Source organism: Tachypleus tridentatus, chromosome 7 (assembly GCF_004210375.1).
Source record: "Tachypleus tridentatus isolate NWPU-2018 chromosome 7, ASM421037v1, whole genome shotgun sequence".
NCBI classification, from domain to species: Eukaryota; Metazoa; Arthropoda; class Merostomata; order Xiphosura; family Limulidae; genus Tachypleus; species Tachypleus tridentatus.
The window spans coordinates 191,435,727-191,452,916 of NC_134831.1; the positions used below are offsets into that span (position 1 = coordinate 191,435,727).

Here is a 17,190-nt window from a genome sequence, read left to right on the forward strand (position 1 = left end):
AGATGGAATCTAATGGTGATAACTAACTAACTAACTAAACTAATTCACTTTTTCCCAGAAGAAAAATGGATCAATAATTTATTTATCACATACTTACTATTCAAGTTAAATTGATATCAAAAGGAACTGTAATTATTTAAAATATAAAACAGGTAATTTGAGAAATTAATTGATCTAATAATGTTAAAAAATTTAAACAAATATATATATAAATCCATTAGAGAATAATATGATTTTTATTGTTACATCGTTAAACAAGAAATAATAGAAAATTTAATCTCGAATAGTTTTTCATTATAATAAATTAGATATTTGAAAGTGAATTTTTATTTATATGGTGGTCAGAAAAATGTATTATAAAGAGCATACAAAAACAATAACCTATTTCAATTATAATAGATAAATCTAAAAACATAATAATCCAATTAAACAGATAAATAATGGAAAAAAAATATTATAATATGAAATACATTATTAAAACAAAATTATTAGCTTTTACATGTTGCAGTTATCTAATGTTAATTTATTAGTGACTGGTAATTCCTGTTTCAACTTGTACCTAAGCTCTTTAAAGGAGCACATATTTCTGTAAGAAAACTAAGGCGTAATGAGAACATCTTTTACATCAGAATTATAATTTTTTAGCTAATTTCCAAGTAATCTTAAAATGCTTTTCTGTCGTACTAAAGCCATTGCGAAAGCTTCAAAGATTTTTCGGTTGGCATAGGAAAAGCATAATGAAATATGAACATTTTGGCTCATTAAATAATTCTCAGTTTTCCATTTCAGCAGTACTTTTCGATGATATTAGGAGTTTCACAAACTGTAAAACACGCATAATGACAATTAGATGTTTAGATAAGGCTATAAGTGTGTTTATTAGTTACTTGCAAGCATAACAGAACAGAATAATTCAATAGATTGAACGCGGCAGATATTTTTCTTCTCGATCCATTACCATGTACTAAACACTAAACACTCAGTGAAAAACTAGTAATTTTAATAGCTGACGTGCACATAACACTTACCAAGAAAACACTCAGGCCTAATCGCTGATTTTCGTAAAGTTGGAACAATTGTTGCACAATAACTATTTTGATTTTAAAAAAATTGGTAAATGCTGTTTTCATAACTGCTCACGTTTATGTGAAATATTAATACATAATTGTCTCTATTCATTTAAAATATTCAACAATAACTGAAACGTAACGTGCTAAAATAATTAGTTATATTCAGTAGAAGAAAAATTTTCTAATTATGGTGAGTTATCAATTTAAACAGAATATTAATTTAAGATAAATTACAAATTACGAAAATATGAAACTTTTGTTTTTCTTACTTACGTATAGTTTGATTAGAATTGATAATGTGGCTACTGAAAGACGCTACAATAAACATGCACATAAAAAAACACTTTGCTACTTAGAAATTTGTTTGATTTTCTTTTCATAGATACCATGATTTTCTTTAAAAATGGCTTCAACTGGTAGTTACTAAACTGTAATAGTGGATATATGAATATCCATACATAGATAATTTAATTTGATGCATTGACGTTGTACCACACAGATACTTTGGTACAAAGTTTTCTTTATTGCCGGATTGTGAAACCGATAGTCTTTGACTTACGAGCAGATACTAAGCTACTACAAAATTCGCAATCCTCACTCAGGAGCCCAGCGTATGTCATAGGGGCGACGGTCAAATATCACTGGCCGGTGGGTGCCATTGGTCAGCTAGTTGCCTTTGTTCCAGTTATTCAGAGTTGGAGTCGACTATAGCAGTAAGTTGAGTATAATTTCTGAAGAATTTGATAGATATTCTTCCAACTTTTATTTCAAAACGAACATTTTTACTAGATGCTGAACTAGGAGTTAGGGTTAGCTCAGTGTATATTATTAAAGCCTGATAGTCATTTCGTATTATTTTGCTTTATTTCTAAAGTAATCTGGTTGCATTACTTGTAATCAGGTTACAAAATGCTCATTTTGTATTAAACTTTGTGCTTTATTAGTTAAGAGAAGTATCAATAATTGAAGGAGATAATCAGAACATCTCTATGGTTTTTGTACATCTTTCAGGTAAAACTTGTTTAATTTCCTTTCGCTATGTAACTAGTATTTTTGAATCTATGACTATGATTCTTTCATTGGTTAACAAGTTTTTAAATTACAAACTCTCCTAATGTCATTGATTTGCTCTGCTGTGATCAAGTGTATAATTATGTGGAGCCAATATTGCATTTCAAGGAATCAATATAATTTCCGTTTACTCTTAAAGTTTCGTCTCTTAGAAAATATTATTTTTATGCTTCGAATCTGACATTAATATCCCGAGTCGAACACCTATGTACTGTTTTCCTTGAAAAATGGATAACATACGTTTCTTATCAAATATTCCTGACTTTCAGCAACAGTGAGCACGTGCGTGACTTCCTGACTACCGATCAACTATCGTTCCATTCGAAGAATCGAGGAAATTTTCCCAACAAATTTATTAACACATTTCCTCTTAGTATGTATGTTGTAGCAAACTTTAAAAAAATCTTTCGAGGCTGATTTTAATATTTCTCTTTTGTGTTGTATGCGAAACGTTCTAAATCATGTAATACCGAAACCTACCTGAGTTTTGAATGATTATATGAACCAAATGTTTGATACTAATAAACAGTATATGTAATGAAAAACATTTGACGAATGATTTTCTAAAGACATCAATAAACTCCTGCATATTGGATGAAATATTCATATCAAAGGTTAAAATGATTTAAAACATAGTTATTTTTTATGTATTTGTTAACTATTAACCTAAACTCTTCAAAGAAAATATCTTGTACTGCTTTGATGGCAGAGGTGTCGGAAGTGGGGGTGCTGTAGTATTTGATTTATATTATTATATTAACTCTTGTGAGGGACAAGCCCTCCCCTTCCTGATTGAGCTGCATTTGATAGCACGGGGGCTGCTAAAAGCAGCTCCGATTTGTATTTTAAATTTCTCGTTGTAAAATCTGTATGTCGCCAAGCACCCCCACTTTGCAGTTCTTTTTTGTACCACTGTTTGGTAGCACCACTCAGTTTCAGAGCACAAACTATATCTGATATTATCATCTCCTTTCTCACCAAAAAGAGTTTTAAGAAACATTTAATAATTGATGACGAACTGAGGTAAAGAATAACAACATATTTAATGACCTAAATCGTTTATTTGTATCTATATAGGTAATGAGAATTCATTAAGACAAGTGTCGTTCAATTTTATTTAAGATGGGATATTTTATTTAATAAGTAAACTCTCTTTAATCATGACCTCCAAATTTATGCGGACTTCAGTTTAAAAAAATGTCCGTCAGTGAGATTCTTTATCGAATAGTTTCACTGTAAGTGGGAATAAGGGGTGAAGCCAGGTGATAAGAAGTTCTATGTGTTTATAAGTACGTACAGATAAAAGAATATCAGTAAAGGACCCACCAATGATGTGGGGTAAAATTGCAGACGTTCGACCCCCACCCCTCCATTTACAGTGGTACAGAAAATTTCAATATTTCTGGTGAACACAGTTCAAATAGCCCTTTGAGCAACTTTGTACTTAACAAGAAACAAAAATCGAATACGTTATTTTATTATTTAATATGATGATTTAAATACATTTATCAGTTGAAGTAGTTATGTGACCGTTTAGTGATGTGTTTCGTTTTGTTAGTTTTTTTTTAAGAATTAAGCACTTTTTACCTAATGAAAGAAGGCATAATGTTTGTAGACTTCTAGCAAGATAAGTAAGCACTCGACTTTTACGAAAGCCTTTAGCGACATAAACTAACTACGTGGTTAATCTTTAAGCCTCTAGTAAGATAAATTAAATACTTTGTGGCCTGTAAGAAGATAAAATAAATATAACTTGTTCTTGTAGGTTTTTAACAAAATGAGTAAGCAATAGTTTGCTGGCCTAGATTTCTATGAGATTAACTAAGTACGTGGTTGCATATATAGGACTCTAAAAACCCAAATAGATGAGCTTGATTTTACTACAATATTTTAGACAAATAAATAAAAAATAACGGTACCAGAGTAGGTCACTACTAAAAAACAGCAACCAAGGAAGATGAAATAACGTATTGGTTTATAACGCATAAATGGTGAATTTAATTGCTTTCGTAGGCCTTTAACAAGATAAAAGAAGCACTTGACTGCTCGATTAGGCCTACAGTGATTTGATTAAACACTTTGTCGCTCGTATAGGTCTATACTACGAAAAATTATCTAATTGATTACTTGAGTAAATAAATGTCAAAATGAATTTCGGCCTCGACCTTAGTTGCTGGCCTAAGTATGTACTAGGTCTAACTATTCACTCGTGCCGTCTCTGATAGCCGCTAAAATTTGACTTTAAATAAAAATCATTTGACTGTTTTTACCTTATCTAGCAAAATAAAGTAAGCATTTACTTGCTAGTCTATGTCTTTAGTAAGAGCAGTTTAGCACTTGATTGACCATATAGGTTTATAAACAAGATAAGTTATCATCTCGTTCCTACTGTAGTATGGGTCTCTGTAAAAACAAACTACGAACTTGGTTGCTTGCACGGATCCATAACAAAATAAGATGAACACTTGGTTCCCCTTACAGGTCTCTAACGACTTTAGTTGCTCGTTTAGCTTTCTTGTAGCACTTATTCATTCACGTAGACTTTTATCGATATATAAAGCTTCTAGCTTCTTTCTTTGACCTCTGTTATGAGAAAGTAGGCATTTGGTTATTTACTAGTTTCTGATTGTCTAAGTAGGTCTCTAGCAAGACAGAATAGTATTAAGTTGCTCGTACGGGTCTCTGATAAGAAATATTATGAATTTGGTTCCTTACATAGGTCTCCAGCAACGTATGATGAGTATTTTCACCTACCGATCTCTGGCAAAATAAAGTAGAACCTAACGGTTTGTGTAGGTTTCAAGTAAGATAAATTAAGCTTTCGGTTTCTCGCGAAGGGTTTCTTGATTAAGTCTGTAAGAGACAAAATAATTATTTGGTTACTTGCCAAAGTCTCTAACAACATAAAGTATAAACGTACAAGCTCGTGCAGGTTCCTAAGAAGGTGAAATAAACATTCGTTCCCTTGAGTTTTTAGAGAGATAGATCAAGAACTTGGTTACTAGCGGAAGTTTCTATCAAGATAATGCAAGTACTTAATGGCCCAACCAAGTGGTTAAGGCGCTCGACTCGTAAAACGTGGGTTGCGGGTTCGAATCCCCGTCACACCACACATGCTCGCTCTTTCAGCCGTGGTGACGTTATAATGTGACAGTCAATCCAACTATTCATTGGTAAAAGAGTAGCCCAAGAGTTGGTGGTGGATGGTGATGACTAAGTGCTGTCCCTAACCTCCTGGGCATTCTGAGCCATTCAGAAGCTAGTATAGTCGTTGTAGTTCGATACAAAAGCAGTACCGATTGTAACATTTGTTATAATTGAGTTGGAACAATATTCATTGACATTAAAATCATTCATATATCTCACTGGAAATTACCTACACAAATTTGAATCATCAATGTGTACGGTATATGAAAGGTGATACTGTATCTCTTTACCATCGACCGAAGTCAATTTAGCAACTTTTACAAAAGTAACACCCAGACTGATTGAATAATAATAGCGATATAGCTTGAAAAGTATGCAATCAACTCCATATTTGAACTGCAATTACATTTTGATATAAACTCTAACATTAACAGTAATATTACACACACAAAAAGCCATAAATATATCTAAAGATGGAGCTTCTGGACCAGATAACATTAGAATCTTCACTTTTAAGAGTTTTGTTGAAATCAAAACGTTGAATTTAATGTTGGAGTATCAACATAGCTAAGCAAGTTACTTCTCTGAAATATGGAATATCAAATCCCATGAAGGGTCATCCTCTTCTTATAGGCCTTTGAATCATCGTCCCATAAAAAATCACTGGCAAATTCACAAAGAAGGCTATAGCTAGAAGGCTTGTTTATCAGATTGAACCTTTACTACCATCATAATCAGGCAAAACTCACAGAGGAAGAGAAGCTGATTTATATGAAAGGCTTGAAGCTAGGTAAAATATCTTATCATTATCGTCATATACGTTGGAGACGTTTACAATAGAATTCAGATGCTCATTGCTGCTGACAAATTGTAAAAGATCTGTGTCAGTGTAACATAAGAAGATAAGTTTTGGTACACTAACTACCAAAAGATGTCTTACGAAGCACATAAACTACCTATCAAATTGGATCACTATCAACTATGGTCTGCGTCAAGGAACATCTCTCTTTTTAGTCCTATTCAACGTTTACACCGTGGAGTGTTTGGGTGTTTTCTTACAGCAAAGCCACATCGGGCTATCTGCTGTGTCCACCAAGGAGAATCGGACCCCTGAGTGTAACATTGTAAATCCGAAGACTTACCGCTGTATTGGAGGGGGACTACACCATTGATCTAGCTCACCTTGACAACCCAAACAAAGACATCAATACACTGAAACTTACAACCAGCATAAAAGAAAATTGAAGTACATCAGCTGTTTATGCTCCACAAAAGTTTTACTTCCCTATCATGGATTATGCATTTAAAATATTCATTATATGTCGAAACACAGTTATCTAAGTTACAAAAACTCCAAAACCAAGTATCTAGTTCGAGTAGAATACCATCTTTCACTGGTACACACCTTTTCACTACGTTGAGAACCATTTGGAGCTATTCCACATCAAATCTAGACTTCTCACATTAGCTGAAACTTACAATACTAAAGGCATAAACCGTAACTCTCTCTATTTACACATTTTCTTCCTGTAGTAGTTATTCCCCTTACCTGGAAAAAATACATTTTGCCATACTACCTCATACATGACGACATCCGTATAAACTAATTCTAATTAAATTATTGAATGTCTAACCACATACATGTATTTTAGTATTTTTCAGGTTTTATTACTTCATCACAACTCCAGTCTATACTTTAACTGTGCACTGAACGCTCTTTAATTCGGTCTCGTTCAGTGAACGTGGGTTTTCTCGGGATTTTTGCATCCCCCATCCTTAAATTCTAAGCATTTGATGTATAGAATCTAGCTATGGCATTTGTATTTACAGATCCATATCAGGTCCTGAAAAGGTCCATTTGTTGATGGTTTGTCGGCATCATACTGCTCACTCTCGTCTACTTACCAACCTTGACGGAAACTTTGTCTCTTTTATCTTATTTCATGTCTGTCTCACCTACCTCGTTCATTAAAGCCTTATTATTATGACGCCCAGAATTAACTCTCTACTGTAGTTATTGTACTTAATTTCTAGATTAGTAATGTTTACCTCTTGCAGGGCGAAGGAAGATAAAGGTATCTTCGAACACCTCAAATGTTCACTTCTCGGTCACTATTTAAAACAGAATTTCACTTTGTTCTCATCTAAATTCCCATAAAGTATTTTAAATTACGAGTATTCAAAGCATAATAAAATTGAAAAGACACAGAACTACTATTTCTGCACTCACAGGATGTATTACAACTACCTCATCAAAGCCGTATTACATCTCACAGGCATTAACATCATTACAGAACACAGATATACTTACAATAAAACTCTTCACAAAGTGTAAAGACCATATTTTCCATTAATGTGTGGCTGCCTTTTCACTTGAGACATTTTAGCTCCACAACAACCTTTCAGTTTCTGTCCACGCAAGAGATTGCCTAAAAGGCATTTCAAAATACAGATGCTATTTATCCACAAATGAAGTAATGCATCACCACCAACTCTTAACCATGTGTAATAGATATCTGATGACACTTGGATCTGTAAAAGTCAGCCTAGAAATAATGTAGAAATTTAATAGAAGATAAATCGGGAAGAGCATGTCATCGTCTGTTTGAAGCCACAGATGGTTCCTCCACCATAGATAGTGGGAAAGCTGTTTGTGCATTCATTGTCTTCAGCTGGAACGAATACAACAAGTTTTCCCTGGATTTCTGAAAGCAGTGAATCACAAATACAATATCACCAACGTTTTATTTGCAACTGGCTTACAGGCATACAATTCAGAGTAGCAGATGTTTTGATAGATGGCAGAAATCAAAGTAATTATATTTTAAGATCGTAAGACCATCACTTGGATGAATCTATTAGACCATGCAGCGGTAGAACCAGGCCTCTCAGAGAAGCCCGGGCCACTTCTATTTTTTGAGATCCCTGGCTAGAATAAAAAAAAATGATGACATATGGAACAAAATAAGACAACTCGAAATAAATGTGAAATATGATATGAATATTTGATTCGTAAATATAATTTCCAGTTCTAAGCTGAGAGTGTATGTCCCATACTGGTTTAATCGAGAGACACATAAAAACAAGTAATGTAATTTAATTAATGCAAAAAAGTAGTGTCTAAATTTGAAGCCTCCTTTGAACTTGAAGACCGGGCCAAATGGCCCCCCTGGACCTCCCTCTAATTGGCCGTATGCAAAACTAAATAATAAACTCGCACGAGAAGCACTCTTATTCAATTCTAGAATGGAAATATATCGATCTTTGCACTAGAAAGGTGATAACTATGAAAGGTGTGCGTCAACATTCACAGAGAGACTGTTGGAAAATAAAGTGATATATGGATTAGCTAGTAAATAAAAAAGGAAAAATCAATAAAAGTATCCTTCCAGAAGGCCACTGGTAACGTTGGTAAAGGAACTTTCCTCTACCTCCTTCGAAGTAGCAAGTATCCGTACAATATGTTGATGCCCAGTGGCGTAACCCTTGGAATTTCCACTCAGTATTCAACTTAATTCAAGAGCTCACTTACAACATTATGAAGTAAATACGGTTATCATACATTAACCCATGAGTTCACCTCAAGAAAGTACCAAACATTTTACCAGGAAATTTGAATAGCCTCAAACTATCTTTCTAAGCGAAATGCTATGCATATGACTGGAAAACGAACTTCCATATTTATATTAACAACTTTACGTATTGATAGTATCCATTATTGGAATGATTAAGTTGTATAGGTTCAATATTAGTTGAAAGTGGTGTAGACTTCATTTGGTCATAGTGTGGATTTTATATAATGGAAACTAAAAGAAAAAAAAAAAACTCGAGTGAAAAACTCAGCTGGAATGCTGAATCATCTTAAACTTTCTCTCAGAGCGATGAATCATGGGTGTGCACTATCATAATTACCACTTTAAGTATAAATTACAAACATGATATAGCTATGCAAAAATCACAAGAGGAGGTAACACTAGGGCTGCGAAGAGAAAAGAAACAAAGTAAGTAAAGAGCACTAAAGACAAACTACAAATAGCAAATTTATTAGTTAATTGGTCTCGAAAATGCTGTAGTAAAGTCTTTACATAACTGAAAAAAATATTTGTTCTGCGTGTCATGCTAGTATTTCAGTTATATATCAATATTTATGTTTCTATATTTGCGTTGCCTTAAATTTTAACCATGGTTTACTTTTTTCACGGCCTAACTGTTGTTTTCTTTTTGTCTCTAAGTTTTGACATTGTCTTTCTACGTTGTTTTTAATATGATGTATGAAGTAACATAATCTTCTTAATATAAAAATGTAAGTGTACGGTAGGTATTGCTAATTACAATTTCAAACATAAATTTTCTAATTCAGCAAGGATCGCCTTTCTAAAGAGTATCAGCGGTAAGTTTACGTATCACAAAGCTAAAACCAATAGTTCGATTCTCCCCGGTGGTACAGCAGTAAATCTACTTATTTACAGCGCTAAAATCAGAGGTTCGAATCTCCTTGATGAACTCAACAGATTGCCTGATGTGGTTTTGCTATAAGAAAAAACACACACACAAATGAAATCAATCCAATGTGGCTTTGCTCTGAAAAACAACAATATAGCCAGTGCTCACTTAAATGCCGATTGCTTACTCATGCGTAACTTATTCAGGTTGCCTACCAACAGTTTAGTCTATCTATGATATGAACCCACATCGTTTTACCTACAAAGCTATAAAAAACTATTTCCACTTTTATTTCGTATTAAGCATTCGAAAACGTTTCGTCGATTATTGAAACTCAGTAGGATATTAATTCAAAGTTCATGTTAAGTAATACATTTACGATTACTGTTAACATGTGAGATGTACGAAAATGTCTTAAACTGTTTCAGTTGTAGCCATACGTAATGAAATCAAAACATTACTAAAATAGCTTAATTTCCATTTGTATAGACATGTGATAATATGTTCTAAGTACAATAAAAGCACATCACAGTAGGTGTAAGTGATATTTGTATACATTACATTCAACGTAAACAAAGTTTAAACTGAAGGCTGAGAAATCTTGCACCAACAACCTCAAGAGGGTTCGTAAAAAGCTTACCAGTTGAAACTTAACGTTTAGCGCTATTTCACAAAGAGCATATGCAAGCATATTTTAAATGACATCAAATATTACTTTTAAACAATGCTTTTGAAAGTTTGATTTTTATTATTCATGTTCTATGATAAAATGCTTCTGTTAAGTGTGTTAAGACTGAAACACTGTCGTATGTTAATTTTTATTTGTGGGGTAATTAGTTGCTTGAACTTTGTAGCTGTAAGCCTATGTATACATTATATAAATTTGCCTTTTTTCCTGCTGCTAAACATATTTCTTCTTCTGCTTTTCCAACAAATCTGTGTATACAGAATACATTTCCATGCCTAGTTTTTCTGAGAAAGTATGACTTCATTCGACAGGGAAATGTAACCAGTAACGGTCGGTTTTGAGACACTGTACCCAATAATAGGACGCAATTTGTTTGCTGTGGATGGGTAGTTTACAAATCTTTCACGTGACCGGGATATCTCTCTTTTTTTTTTTTTCTTTAATTAATATAAAGTTAGTACATCAAACAAACGTTTATAGACCACCGATCTTTGTTTATCAGCTAGTGTCATATCTTTCAACAATGAAGGTTATTACTATAACAGTTCTGATAAGTGTCTTTGCTTGCGTCTACGGTCATCCAGATGAAATAATTTTTCACTTGTTATGCAGTAAGTTTCTCTCGCTGAATTTATATTGATGTTCCAAAGGTGTATTAATTAAAAAGCACATATTACTGTTTGACTTATATATAGATATATACATACAAGTAGTATAGTTTGTTTTGCATCGTGTATTTAGAAATAGAAAACTTAAATTTCTTTCTTCGTACTAAATACGTCATTTAACTTGTTTTTATTGATGTCTGTGTATGACTTTTTAACTAGAATATAAGTGGTATGTGTCTCTGTGCTTTTTCTATTGCTCTTGTGAACAAGTTTCAAGTAGAACGCTTGCTTTGTTTCGGCAACATTGCTATTAGTCTAATTTTATGTCTGTGTTTCTGATAAGAAAACAAACAAAAAAGAAAGATATCTAACTTCTAGAAGACAAAAAACGTGATTAATAATTTATATTCTTCTTATATTTTCGAATAACATTAGAATGTCAAAATGTTGGTGTTTTTAACTGCTGTTAAGAGCCGTGTTTCAGCTTTCAATTAAAATACATTTTGCAGTTGTTTCTTTTGGTTTTTAACAGAAGCCAGTCCTAATGCCGCCAATGCCATGAGAGCATGCATGACTTTTGAACCTAAAGACGTGAGTTCCAGATGATACATTAGTTCTTCCCTAAGTCAAAAGTGATGTTTTCATTTTGCCTTAATGCATTTAATTTTCTACATTTTTGGTGTTGTTTTATTCACTTCAGTTATATCACTTATTGATAAAAAGAAAAATGTACTGTTTTAAAATATGTTTAGTGTGAATTTATTTTTTATCACGCTACAAATTATTTGTAAATTGACCCGTATAAATTTTGTTAATATTACAAACCATAAAAGTTATTAAAGATAATTATCAGATTTGTTTCTCAGATATAAACGGAGATTTTAATGGGGATTTACATTACAATGTGGGTTTCATGACGAAATGTAAACCGTGTCGCTTGATTTATTTGATAATAAAATTGTAAGATAAAACTTCTTAGTGGATTATCTCATTAAGCAAACTTTCCTGTTTATGAATTTTGGTTTGTTGTATATTTTACATATATTGTAGTATCAAGACATGTTTGAACAATGCAGAATCCAGAATAATGCTGAAACAGATGAAGCTTTGTGCGATAAATGGGATGAGGTAAAGACTGGAATGTGTTAACAGTCCTATTTAATGGATTCATTAAATTTTGACTTGTTAAACAAAGCTATTTTTAATAAGTTATCTTTATTATTGATTTCCAATATAATATTTATCATATCTCATCACTAATTTAGATTGACTCTCGATTAATGATAACGAGAAACCCATTTGAAGTAAAAATGTATTCTAAAGACTACTGGTAAGGGTATTAAAATACAGTACAGAACAATGTTTAGACCTTTTTAGGTTAATCTTGTTCTGTAGTTTATTGTAATTAAAGTTTTAATACCCATACCAGCAGTCTTTAGAATACGCAATTTGACTACCTCCTCGGTGTCAGTTGATAAAATATATGTTAAACACAATTACTTGTGTAAATAGTGCAGTACATGTAATATTATGGTTAACTCCCATTCTACATATGATTGTTCATTTATATTTATCATTAGCAGGAATTCTCTTGAGCTGTTTTTATTTTATACCCATTTATTGTAATGATGTGAGAAATAAATCTTCGCTTCTAATGCAATATCAAATTGTCTATTACTAATAATATCTAATTATGATAATCACTTCGACTGTAACCAAACAACAACATGGAACAGATTCGCTATGACTATAATAAATAAAGTGGAAAAAGATATTTAATTTGGTATTCACTATAATCTTGTTTGTTGTTGTTTTTTTCAGGTTTTTGAATGTGCTCACGAAAACTATGTAAGTATCACTTGTTATTACAAACAAACATTAAAACACTTATTTTTCTAGTTCCGATATTAAATGGACAAAAATAGTAAGGTTTATTAATGTTTAGTTACAAAACTTAAGCGCACTTTATGTGTTTGTCTCAGAAGTTTGTGTTTGTTTGTATGTTTTTTGTACTTGGATCTCAAACATTTAACGTTTAAGTTATAAAATATCAGATGGTGTTAGTATGGATTTATAACCATAAACAATATTATTTGTTGATATTTTCTGATAATTTGTCTTAACATTGCTTTTTGAAAAATGGTAGACGCCTCCCCAAACTTAACAAGGTAAAATTTCTGCGTGTTTAAAACGCGTTAATGTCAAACTAGAATCTAAGATTTGTAATCAGTTGGTACTAGTAAATGTATTGGATATTTTTTAATAAACATATGAAGACAGTTTATTAACACTAATGGACTTTTCCAATCCCTTAGGACCACGACATCATTGAATATCCAGTTGTAGAAGTAAGTGTAATAGATCAAAAGTTTATTAAATGCGTTACTTTATAAAAACATAGGTGACTTAAGTTCAACAGAAAAACGAAAATATCTATATTTAACATATTGTGTGAGATTGTAACCTTTGACCAGTATTATTATAAATAACCTGTAACAAATTTTATATAAAACTGTTTCTCAAACCGTTTGCAAAATTATTGCTAACAAGTTATCGATTCAGAGATTATTTATTAATAAAAGCATATTGTGAGTGTATGTCGTAGTTAATGAGTTAAATAACGTTATATGTTTATAGTTCTTGTGATAAATTTACGGCTACTTATACCTAAATCAGTCAAGATAATTAAAATGTTTTTGTTATTAGCAAAAATTTCACTTTATTATGATTTTATTTTACTTGTTTCAGAAATGTATAAACAAAGCATACAATGACTGGAAGAATGGGATCCTTTAAGTGACCTACAATATGTCCTCTTCATCAACAACTGAAGAGTATCATTTAAAGATCCAAGAAGTTTTTTTTTTTGAAAGTTTAGTTTAGATGATGAAATAAATAAAATATTTACCTTATATTTTCTTACGCCTGATTTCTCCTCAGTGTGGCCTAGCAATATGTCTGCGAGACTTACAACGCTAGAAACCGGGTCTCGATATCCCTAATTGGCAAAGAACAGATAGCCCATTGCTTAACTTCAAACAAACATACAACACTAAAATTCGGGGATCTAATCACCGCGGTTTACAAAACGCGGGAGAGCTCATTGCGTAGTTTTGTACAAAAAACAAATAAGCAAAGACAATGAGTGAGGTTTCTATGTTCTTCTATTGCATATTAGTAATGCAAAAACCTGAAAAAGACCTTTAATTATAATATAATTTATAACAAACATTCCAAAAAGAGAACAAAAAGGGCAAAAACGAAAATTTAATGATTAAATTGATTTAATAAACGAACAATTGGGTTCCAGACATTATAACATAAAACTTCATCGACCTAATACTGACACAAACAGTTTAGCTCAGCGTAACACAATTTTATTACGAGCAATGATTGATATTAACAATTATATATAACCTGTTGAAATCTAAAACTTTCAAAAAACACAAAATAGACATGTGATAAAACAATTCCAGGTGTTAATTATTGTATTTATTAAATTTTAGAACCATGTCCTTGCCAAACTGTGACGTGAGCTCAGTTTGGCATACTACGTTTTAAACCTTGAACTTGGATTTCCTAGATAAGGCTGTCTTACACAATTCTTCTAAATTTTGTTCTATTGTTTCAATAATCATTTTGTTTTCCAAATTCTTTACTCTAATTTCGTTCCTCAGAGCTCCCACGATTTTATTTTGCACTGAAAACCGCATTCCCATGGCACTTGTGTTATGGAAATTATAAACATAGTTTGTGCAAGATCAAAAAATACCTGGGAACGTTGCATCATATTTTTCACTGCAGAGATTAAAGCAGCAATCTGAAAGAAAAGATATCTGTTATTCACAGCAACATGTTTCAACTGCTCAAATGATGCTCTCAGTTTCTGGGTATGTACCTCCCTGGTAAAATTCTCTAACCTTTTTCACATTGTCAATACCATACGCATGTGAACCTTGCGCATCTCGTGGTACTATTTTAGGCTTAAACAAAATTATTAGGTTCTTCAACATTGCTACGTTCTCTTCGGGAAAAAGCTTTTCAAATTCTTTCCTGATAGTTTAGTCCGTTACTTGTTTATAGTGTTGTTCAGGTAAGCAAATAAAAACTCGCAATAAAAAAACAACTTACATTTCCTAAATTTCAAATATACAAACAGTTTATATTCTGTTGTCAGTTGTTATCGATCTTCAGATGGTTAGTCTACGGTAAATTAACGATCTTACAACGTTAAAATCCAGTGGCCGATTCTCAGAGCTGAACAAATTTCAAACATCCCATTGTATAGCTTTGCGATATCCAGGTCGCATCAAACATGCTCGCCCTTTCAACCGTGAGAGCGTCATAATGTGACGGTCAATCCACTATTCGTTGGTAAAAGAGTTGGCGATGGGTGGTGATGACTAGCTGTCTTCCCTCTAGTCTTACTCTGCTAAATTAGGGACGGCTAGCACAGATAGCCTTCCAGTAGCTTTGTGCGAAATTAAAGAAAACAAACAAGAAACAGACAAGCTTTGCGATAAAACAGTAACTTAAGTTAACCCCAACACACACACGTCTATTGTAAATAAGTGTTGCTTTAGTTGTTATTACCCGACGTAGAATTCAGATTTTATTATTACTGTAACTAATTGAACGTGTCCAAACAACTCAAATTATAAAGAAGGGCATTTCACTCATTCAGATTGTTTATATATACATTGAACGCCTAATAATAAACATTTTCTATTTATTGTCTCTACTATTTATTTGTTTCGTTAGAACTTTTAGACATATAAAATTTTGTAGCCCTAAATAATCTCAAGCTATAAAAATAAGACCTCGTAAACTTGCGAATAAATCAATTAACGTCTCAATAAAGTATACCAATGTATCCAAAACACTATTGAACATGACGAAATAAGAACAGCAGTGTCTTAAACTTAAGTATTACAGGCTAGCTGGTTTTTCTCATAAATCGCTTAGTAAGCCAAGCAAAAAGTTTATCGAGAGAGATCTTTTAAAACCCCTCAAATTTTTATCTTATAGAACCAACCTCCACGCATCCAAGCTTCTTAAATATAATACCAAGTTACTCCGGTCTCAGTGTTTAAATACCAGCTAATTTTGTGAAAAAGAACAAAAACTAATCTAATTTTAACAACAACAACAAAAATCAGGCGTTTACGAAAACTATCATGACATTGTTTTTACACTGGCATAAACTTAATAACTTTACTTGAAATAAACTTTAATTTAATTAGCTCAGCCCACTTAGCTATAAAAATACTAATATTTACATTTCATTGAAAACAAAATATAAATTACCCAAGGTTATATCTAAACTTTAAAAAATGCCACTATTTACTCCCCAAACTATGTTTTAAAAAAGATCTCAGATACTGTTAAATTTATCCAAAATAACCTCACTTTAAGATTACTTTTTATATTTTTATCAACTTAAAATACTTATAAATTAACCTTAAACATTTCTGTTCACTTTTCTGACTCCGCACGGGCCCGGCATGACCAGGTGGGTTAAGACGTTCGACTCGTAATCTGAGGGTCGCGGGTTCGAATCCCCGTCGCACCAAACATGCTCACCCTTTCAGCCGTGGGAGCATCATAATGTTACGGTTAATCCCACTATTCGTTGGTAAAAGGGTAGCCCAAGAGTTGGCGATGGGTAGTGATGACTAGCTGCCTTCCCTCTTGTGTTACACTGCTAAATTAGGGACAATTAGAGCAGATAGCCCTTGAGTAGCTTTGCGTGAAATCCAAAACAAACAAACAGAAGTCTCCACACTACAATAGACGTTTTTTGTTTTGTTTTTTCATAGGCGTCGCATTAGGGGATATAATTCTTTGTTGATTAAATAACAATAAAAATATTAATTACACTACAGGGAAATAAAACAAATAATAAAAAATGAAAAATAACAATCTATCATTATGAAGGAAAACTAAAAGCACTACAGATAAATAAATGTAATTTATAAAATACCAGAAAATATATCATGGATAAATAAATAAAAACAACACAAAAAAGCGCGTGAATTTTGATCTTTAACGGTCCAGTAAACAACGATTATTTGTTGTTTACACGAACTTTTACACGCTTGTGTAACAGGAACATTCAGCTTGATACTGTAGGCGACGTACTGGAAAAGATAAAATTTATTGC

The 17,190-nt window shown here is 32.4% G+C and overlaps 1 protein-coding gene across 2 annotated transcripts; it reads left to right on the forward strand.

The window, feature by feature from the left end:
* Positions 1-1,675: 1,675 nt before the first annotated feature.
* Positions 1,676-13,939, forward strand: LOC143257559 (uncharacterized). 2 transcript variants are annotated; one of them, XM_076516426.1, is made up of 6 exons: positions 1,676-1,783; positions 11,560-11,618; positions 12,078-12,155; positions 12,849-12,875; positions 13,343-13,375; positions 13,776-13,939. In XM_076516426.1, exons 2-6 carry the CDS (start codon positions 11,586-11,588, stop codon positions 13,821-13,823), a joined length of 219 nt encoding a protein of 72 aa, XP_076372541.1. In that variant the 5' UTR covers positions 1,676-1,783; positions 11,560-11,585; the 3' UTR covers positions 13,824-13,939. The 2 variants fall into 2 exon arrangements, with proteins under 2 accessions (XP_076372541.1, XP_076372540.1); XM_076516425.1 differs by lacking the exon at positions 1,676-1,783 and adding an exon at positions 10,741-11,030.
* The last annotated feature ends 3,251 nt before the right edge of the window (positions 13,940-17,190 follow it).

Excerpts from the sequence above, each read along its gene's own strand:
- LOC143257559 (XM_076516425.1), top strand. The coding sequence starts at position 10,802 with ATGGGTAGTTTACAAATCTTTCACGTGACCGGGATATCTCTCTTTTTT. Across the intron at positions 11,619-12,077 it reads TGACTTTTGAACCTAAAGAC|TATCAAGACATGTTTGAACA; the intron begins GTGAGTTCCAGA and ends CATATATTGTAG. Across the intron at positions 12,876-13,342 it reads AATGTGCTCACGAAAACTAT|GACCACGACATCATTGAATA; the intron begins GTAAGTATCACT and ends CCAATCCCTTAG.